Source organism: Salmo salar, chromosome 04 (genome assembly GCF_965601325.2).
Source record: "Salmo salar chromosome 04, fSalSal1, whole genome shotgun sequence".
Taxonomy (NCBI): domain Eukaryota; kingdom Metazoa; phylum Chordata; class Actinopteri; order Salmoniformes; family Salmonidae; genus Salmo; species Salmo salar.
In genome coordinates this window covers 24,648,514-24,657,813 of record NC_138294.1, presented here as the reverse complement: position 1 = coordinate 24,657,813, position 9,300 = coordinate 24,648,514, and the positions used below count along the sequence as shown (strand labels likewise).

Below are 9,300 nucleotides of genomic sequence, written 5' to 3'. Positions count from 1 at the left end.
CTGGCAAAAAGTGCTCTTCACTGACGAGTCGCGGTTATGTCTCACCAGGGGTGATGGTCGGATTCGCGTTTATCGTCGAAGGAATGAGCGTTATATCGAGGCCTGTACTCTGGAGCGGGATCGATTTGGAGGTGGAGGGTCAATCATGTTCTGGGGCGGTGTGTCACAGCACCATCGGACTGAGCTTGTTGTCATTGCAGGCAATCTCAACGCTGTGCATTACAGGGAAGACATCCTCTTCCCTCATGTGGTACCCTTCCTGCAGGCTCATCCTGACATGACCCTCCAGCATGACAATGCCACCAGCCATACTGCTCGTTCTGTACGTGATTTCCTGCAAGACAGGAATGTCAGTGTTCTGCCATGGCCAGCAAAGAGCCCGGATCTCAATCCCATTGAGCATGTCTGGGACCTGCTGGATCGGAGGGTGAAGGCTAGGGCCATTGCCCCCAGAAATGTCCAGGAACTTGCAGGTGCCTCGGTGGAAGAGTGGGGTAACATCTCACAGCAAGAACTGGCAAATATGGTGCAGTCCATGAGGAGGAGATGCACTGCAGTACTTAATGCAGCTGGTGGCCACACCATATACTGACTGTTACTTTTGACTTTGACCCCCTTTGTTCAGGGACACATTATTTCTTTAATGTTAGTCACATGTCTGTGGAACTTGTTCAGTTTATGTCTGTTGTTGAATCTTATGTTCATACAAATATTTACACATGTTAAGTTTGCTGAAAATAAATGCAGTTGACAGTGAGAGGACGTTTCTTTTTTTGCTGAGTTTATATATATACTGCTAAAAAAAATAAAGGGAACACCTAAACAACACATCCTAGATCTGAATGAAAGAAATAATCTTATTAAATACTTTTTTCTTTACATAGTTGAATGTGCTGACAACAAAATAACACAAAAATAATCAATGGAAATCCAATTTATCAACCCATGGAGGTCTGGATTTGGAGTCACACTCAAAATTAAAGTGGAAAACCACACTACAGGCTGATCCAACTTTGATGTAATGTCTTTAAAACAAGTCAAAATGAGGCTCAGTAGTGTGTGTGGCCTCCACGTGCCTGTATGACCTCCCTACAATGCCTGGGCATGCTCCTGATGAGGTGGCGGATGGTCTCCTGAGGGATCTCCTCCCAGACCTGGACTAAAGCATCCACCGACTCCTGGACAGTCTGTGGTGCAACGTGGCGTTGGTGGATGGAGCGAGACATGATGTCCCAGATGTGCTCAATTGGATTCAGGTCTGGGGAACGGGCGGGCCAGTCCATAGCATCAATGCCTTCCTCTTGCAGGAACTGCTGACACACTCCAGCCACATGAGGTCTAGCATTGTCTTGCATTAGGAGGAACCCAGGGCCAACCGCACCAGCATATGGTCTCACAAGGGGTCTGAGGATCTCATCTCGGTACCTAATGGCAGTCAGGCTACCTCTGGCGAGCACATGGAGGGCTGTGCGGCCACCCCACACCATGACTGACCCACCACCAAACCGGTCATGCTGGAGAATGTTGCAGGCAGCAGATCGTTCTCCACGGCGTCTCCAGACTCTGTCACGTCTGTCACGTGCTCAGTGTGAACCTGCTTTCATCTGTGAAGAGCACAGGGAGCCAGTGGCAAATTTGTCAATCTTGGTGTTCTCTCTGGCAAATGCCAAACGTCCTGCACGGTGTTGGGCTGTAAGCACAACCCCCACCTGTGGATGTCGGGCCCTCATACCACCCTCATGGAGTCTGTTTCTGACCGTTTGAGCAGACACATGCACATTTGTGGCCTGCTGGAGGTCATTTTGCAGGGCTCTGGCAGTGCTTCTCCTGCTCCTCCTTGCACAAAGGCGGAGGTAGCGGTCCTGCTGCTGGGTTGTTGCCCTCCTACGGCCTCCTCCCCGTCTCCTGATGTACTGGCCTGTCTCCTGGTAGCGCCTCCATGCTCTGGACACTACGCTGACAGACACAGCAAACCTTCTTGCCACAGCTCGCATTGATGTGCCATCCTGGATGAGCTGCACTACCTGAGCCACTTGTGTGGGTTGTAGACTCTGTCTCATGCTACCACTAGAGTGAAAGCACCGGCAGCATTCAAAAGTGACCAAAACATCAGCCAGGAAGCATAGGAACTGAGAAGTGGTCTGTGGTCCCCACCTGCAGAACCACTCCTTTATTGGGGTGTCTTGCTAATTGCCTATAATTTCCACCTGTTGTCTCTTCCATTTGCACAACAGCATGTGAAATGTATTGTCAATCAGTGTTGCTTCCTAAGTGGACAGTTTGATTTCACAGAAGTGTGATTGACTTGGAGTTACATTGTGTTGTTTAAGTGTTCCCTTTATTTTTTTGAGCAGTGTATATATATATATATATATATATATATATATATATATATATATATATATATATATATATATATAAATAAAATGGGAGCATTGCGCCGTGATTGGCTCAGTGTTCTGTCACTCATGGGGACAGTATTTCATTGCCAAGTTGAAGTCCATAGTAAGGGTAGACATCCTAAATTTCAGCCCTTTGGGTCCTGCCATAGAGTTATATTGCCAGTGCCCTTCCAAGAAGGCTCAAGGTCATTGGCCACAGATAAAATTACATCAAATCATGTTATAAGTACAGTAGCTTTGATTAAACTGATCATGTCAACATCTTACTTTCAAAATCTTAGCTAGCAGTCATCATCAAGAATCAAGTCGATAATCTACAGGCAAATCCTTCTTAATCCTTGTCATATGAAGAGAAATAATGCAGAGAAATTATAGATAAAACGTATCGGTGCTCATCGGCCATTGGACATAAAGATTACACAACAAGTTGGAAACATTTGCCCACAAAGGCCTGCCGCACCACCTTCACAAGATGAGTCCAAAAATGTCTTGTATGCTGCTGCATAAATGATGTAATATGCAAGGGAGATATGTATATTGTAGCTAAGAAACTAATACTAAGTGTATGTTGTGTAGTAAGCTGTTAGTAGCCCTTGTGCCTCACCCTAATAATTTGGTCTATTTTCACCAACGCGGTATTGTACACACATCGTTCGTGGCCTGTGTAGTGGTGGCGCTTAGCTTGCACGTGCAAATTCAGCACACACAACATTCTATAATAGAATTGTGTTATTTGACGTGTCAAATGAAAAGCTTATTTAACGCGCCAAATAGTGTTACATGACGTGTATCTTTTTTGTCACGTAAAGACCGCATATGGCATTCGATGTGCCTCACCCTAATAATTTGGTTTATTTTCACCTCTTCATTTCGCCTACTGTTCTAACTTGGTGGTGCACATGTAGCCTATAACCTGTTTTAGAGAAATGTAATCATTGACAATTGTAAGAGCTTCATTGTCTGTTTATATGCCCCCTTTATTTATCCTACGGTTCTGACTTGTTGTACAGGGAGTACACTGTAAGAACGGCCCATGTTCTGAATTCTGTCGCTGTACATTTCAAAAGTGCTGAACAAATTGTTATATTGACTACATCCGTCGTCGCTCGCTCATTAATGTCTTAATCGAAATTATGGATTGCCTCTTACCCGCTTGTCGTCCCCTTATGCCATAATTTGTACATCTCAATTGTCAGTAGAAACCACATTTGTTTAAGCAAGTCAGCTATGTATTTTTAAAAGGCAGTAAATGAGGCTGAATGAACTGTTTCGCTGCCAGACAAGGCTCAGCTGAAAGCCAGGTGTAGCAATGGTAAGGTGTTGGGACTGCTGTTGGGACAGCTTTATGTAGTCCCTGACAATTTGTGGGCACCGTTTGTCACCGTTATAGTGAAAGGAATGTGTTGTGTAGTGGCTTTGCTGGCATGCATCCCACATTTTTGTTTTGCTTTGTTTGCCCCACCAAGTAGCCACTGCCCAAGGGTGAGTGATTTCACTGGGAGCCCCCCAGTGAGCAGGTCTGAAGAGAGAGATCCAGAGAGGATGAGTTTTAGTAAGGTAGGATTTCCTGCTTTTATTGCTATGGTTATTAATTACCTGCACTGATGGAGCATAAATCCCAGAAAATAGATGTGGTAGTGGCATCAGCTGTTGGCCTGCAGTAGAATCTTGTAGGGCTAAAGTATTGGTATATTGTTGCATATGTGTAGGGTTAGATAGTGGTGAGATGTATTTTCCCCCCTTATTTTCTGTGACATATTGTGCAATTCGCTCTCCGTCCTGTAAAAGTCAGCAACACTGCGTCAAGTCTGCCGGAAACTCACAAGAAGATGAAGTAAACGGAAGCAGAGAGGAAGAGGCGAAGCGAGAGGATTTACACCGCCCAAAATCGGTCCTCGTGAGATAAGGTTTAGGAGTGTCGAATTACGTGAGGCTTATTCAATCGAATATAAGTTTCGTAATATTTAGGCTGTTATAAATGTACTGATATAAGTGGACGCACGTGGAATTCAGGCAACTGAGAAAAACGACTTAGTTGTAAATAATCTTTACGGAAATGAAGTGTCCAATAACAATTTCCACGTTAGCGTTTCTATTGTTATTTAGGCGTGTATTAACACCCAACAAAACATATTAATTTAACTGCATAGCATCACATACTTAATTCGCATTGGAGACAGGACTTGGTTGATAGATGTTATCTAGGTAACGCTAGCTAGCTGCTAACAATGGCTAACTGTATGGTTTTTCACACTCAAATAGCCTCCATCATGGAGGTGCTAGCGAATGCAGCCGTGGCAGAGATCTGTAAACTCGTACACGACGACTATGCAGTGTTTCGTTTGGAAATAACTCAAAGCCAGAAAGAAAACAGGGCATTGCGGAGGAAACTATTGGAAATGAAGGTGGCACGGGAGCGCGCAGAAAGGACAATGCGAGAGCGCGTCCTCGCCAGTCGCCCAAGTATCAAGATCCTCGACCGATACAGAGGAATAGCAAGAGGTAGGTCAATTTTTGAATAGTACGCAATAATTGCAATGATTACTTAGCTATCTTGCGCAAAGGCAAAATATGTTCTTGATTTACTTTATTTCCTATTATTTTCTCAATTAAAACTATGTGATGCATCAAACATAATACATCAATTAATAAATAGTATATGAAGAAGTTATGCAAAGTGTTAGCTTACATCCTTGCCAATTCTAGACAGTGTCAATAGTGTACAACATACCAAAAACTGTCAATAGTGTACAATAGTGTTGACAGTAGTTAAACTAATAGTAGCTAAACTAATTGCCTCTTTTCCTCCAATCACTCTCTCAGGTGAAGGACATCTCACTGGAGGCCACAGGAGCTTTGTGAAGCCAGCGGGACACAATACATTGAGAGATGACCAACCAATCACTGTTGATGAGGGGAGTGGAACCTCAACCCAGCATATTATTGTGATAGAGGTTAGTGTAATAGTGTTGCATAAAGCATTAGTTACTTTGTGGCCCCTTTATTTCAGAAAGGCTCCCCCTCAGCTATGCACTTGCTTACATGTACATTCTCATCATAGGGGGACTTGTGAGACTTATGTACGACATTGTTATACAATTCAACTCATGTACCGGTAATAACCATCTCTCTTCTTGTGTCAGTCTGCAGATGCAGAGGCTGCAGGTCCTGGGGTCAAGCAGGAGACGTCTGAAGGAGAGGAAGACACACTGTACAGCAGAGACCTCCAAACTGGAGCAGTTGGAGCGCCTCTTGTAGCCACTGACAAACCCACCACCGCCCCTGCGCAGCCCAAGACCCGACGCAGCATCACGGAGGTCAGTGGAACGCTGAACGCCGTCCTCAAGTCAGAGACAGACACAGATACTTTAACTGTAACACAAAGGCTTTTACACACAGGATCTGACCAAATGTCAGACCAAAGGAGAATGGGGCTGGGGAGACTGGGCTGTCCTCCTGCTCCCGCCTCAGAGTACGTACTTTATGGAAACCCGAGCCCGAGGACGGACTCAGGTGACGCGTCAGAGACTGGTAATGATCCTTCTTGTTCTTATATTTCAGAGATAGACCCTAGCAACATGCCCTTGGGTTTAGAGGCACAGACTGATCTGTCTAGACAGGACTGGAACCAGTGCAGTAGAAGTGTACACTCTGAAGGGTGCCTATATGAGGCAAGGGAGGGTATGGCCGTAGATGAAGTGACTGTGAAAGTGGAGGGCGACATTCCTCCCACATGGAATGCAGATAGTCACCTAGGAGATGGACACACACAGGGCAGAGATTTCTTAGATTACAGGGAAAGCTTGGAGACCAATCCAAATGTCGCTGCCCACTACCCTTTACACACGCTCAAGGATCGCGACCCAGTGTCCACGTCGATGGGGCCTTCCGATTCACATGGCAGCGTCCTTTTCGATCAGGTATTGAACTCAAACGACAGGACTAGAGCCCAGGCTCAGAGAGGGGAAGCTACATCAGGCAATAGTAAAGATAAACGGTTCCCCTGCATGTTCTGTAACAAAGGCTTCAGCTGCCCCCAGAAGGTGGAGATCCACCAGAGGGTCCACACAGGGGAGAAACCCTACAGCTGTGGCCAGTGTCACATGCGCTTCACCCAGGCTGGCAACCTGAAGAGGCACCAGAGGGTGCACACTGGGGAGAAACCCTACAGCTGTACCCAGTGCCACATGTGCTTCACCCAGGCTGGTCACCTGAAGATGCACCTGAAGGTCCACACAGGAGAGAGGCCATTCACTTGTACGCACTGTGGGAAGAGGTTCTCAGAGAGGAGCTACCTCAGGATACACCAGCAGAAAAAACACTCCACTCTGATAACATAGAAAGTAACAATTTCACTCGATAGCTTCTGACGTTTAGATCAAACCCTGGATTTTCTGCAGAAAAGCTCCACAGATGCATTTGGAATGACAAGAGTAACAGATTTCGGTGTTTAATATTCCTGGGTAGAGTGTTGCATATAGACATTGGCATATTTAAGCCTACAAATCTGTTACATATTGTGTTTGTACTGTGTTGGCTATATGATGTTCACAAATGCCTATTTCATTACTTCCATTCAACTACTTACATTTTCCCCAAGACACTTTTAATGAGAAAATGAATTCAGTTTATCAAGTTCATGCCTAATTTTTGTATATGTGTGCTTTTCATAAGGTGTATTTAACAGTTTTGTTTAATAAACACAAAATGGGACTTTTCATTCTAAGACTTTCATTGAGACTCTTCAGTATAAGTCACATCTGATCTGAATACACCTGACAGCGCTTTATAACCATATACTTACTAAATATACCCACACCCTTATAACTACTGTAGACTTCTAAATAGTTTAGTCAGGTTTCTCTAATGATGACTTTTGACTTATCATAGCTAACTTGTATTTTCCCACATCTTATTTATGTCCACCATGATGGGTTTAACAACAATGAAGTCATTCTATAACTACAGTACAGGACTCAAATGTAGTTGCGATTGGTAAACACTCCATGTTGAAAGTGTATTTATTATTTTTGTGTGTGTGTGTGTGTGTGTGTGTGTGTGTGTGTGTGTGTGTGTGTGTGTGTGTGTATGTATGTACGTACTTACGTACTGGAGGGAGTGTATATCTGTGTTTTCTTTTTCATCTCTCTCTTCCAGGAGGCGGAGGCTCCAGAGGTGCTGCTGTTGAAGGAGGAGGGGTGTGAGGAGGGTCTGGGGAACCCTGAGGGGAACATGGTCATGGAGGACAACCAGACTACACCTCCTCCTGCACCCACAGAGGAACCAGCTGAGCAGCACAGGACCACACACAGTCTCACTGAGGTGAGTCCACTGTAAACTACTGTCTGAATGGTATTAGGTCAGGTCCCATATCCACAAAGCCTCTTAGTGCTGATCTGGGATCAGTTTTGTCTTTGAGGATCAGGTCTTATTCATTATGATCTAAATCATCACTTTTACTCAGACTCTTTGTGCTGGGCCTTATCCACAAAGCATCTCAGAAAAGGTCCTAAGAATCCTATAAAAACCTGTTTTTAAGTCTACAAAATCTCCCTGCTCAGAGTAGGTTTTAAGATGATGTTAAGACACTGCCCAGACATACTCTTGTGCCAGGAGTAAAATCGACTCATAAAATGTTCTCAGCTGATAATTACGACAGTTTGAGTTACCGCAAAGGAAAGATAGTGATGATGCTCATTGAAACTGTTGCAAATGATGGGGAATAACCAATCACAATGAGGCATCGCCAACTGTGAACTCCAAAGCACGCTTCAGACAACCACGGTGAATGTGACTGTACATCAAATGTTGCCATGGTAAGCGTTTGATATCATTTTCACCTGACAAGATCACTTTGCCTTCTCTTAATTATCGCCTAATATGTTGGCATGCATAACCTTTTTTTTTAAATAATTACCATTATCAACACACTTGTCACTCCTGTTTAACAATTTTAAATTGCTTTGTCACAGTAGGAATCAAGTCACTTGCCGATAATGTTCTATACAATGTTGGCTACAACATTTTAAAGGTCTATTATTTTAATTAAACACAACCAAAGTTAACATAAGCCTGAGATGCCTTCAATTGCCCAATTTATGGGCATGCCCAATTTAAGTATATATTTTTAACAACGTGATATTGCGCTCCAAAGGGATGACTTGAAATAACATAATGTAGGCAATAAAAAAAGAACAACACTGCTACATTAATGTGGATGCTACCATGATGAGTGAGAAAGTTCGAGGCATAAATACCCCCCCCCCCCCCCAATAAAATAAATAACTGCTAACCTCCCTTGTTATTGGTAATGCTAAGAGGTTGCATGTCTTGGGGGTATGATCTTTGTGCCTTTGTAAATTTCTGACTCATCATCATCATTCAGGACTATCTGTAATCGTGGTAGCATCCACATTAATGTAGCAGTGTTCATAAACATATACTATTCTTACTTGAAATAAGTCCCTCAAAAATGACACAATACATGATTTACCATTCATTTCTATTGGGCACAACTTAATCTGTCTGTTGCCTCATATGAAACATTTGATCTCAAATCCAAAATGCTGGAGTAGGCTATGGAGACAAATTAAGTTTTAGCTTCACTGTCCAAATAAATACATAGGGGAGTGTATGTCATCATGTCACTGTGATAAGAGCCAATTTATGCTTGATCTGAAAATGTGGTCGGATGTGACGTATGGATGGTGTGACGCAATTGCGGAGCCTCCGGAGGCATGCAGAAGTCAACTTGAGCTCCGTACCACATCGACGTGCGCCTCTCAAATTGTGTAACAGTGTGGAGGGTTCCGTATAGCTCCGCATTGACATGATTGGTTGACGGTAGGTGAGGGCGGGAGGTCTAGTATAAACACACACTCACTTCCTTGACAACAGC

General features: G+C 43.9%; 1 protein-coding gene across 1 annotated transcript; it reads left to right on the top strand.

The window, feature by feature from the left end:
* The first annotated feature begins 4,171 nt into the window (after positions 1 to 4,171).
* LOC123742523 (uncharacterized) lies at positions 4,172 to 7,122 on the top strand. The gene is made up of 3 exons (XM_045717569.2): positions 4,172 to 4,904; positions 5,226 to 5,356; positions 5,546 to 7,122. Exons 1-3 carry the CDS (start codon positions 4,631 to 4,633, stop codon positions 6,740 to 6,742), a joined length of 1,602 nt encoding a protein of 533 aa, XP_045573525.1. The 5' UTR covers positions 4,172 to 4,630; the 3' UTR covers positions 6,743 to 7,122.
* Positions 7,123 to 9,300: the final 2,178 nt, after the last annotated feature.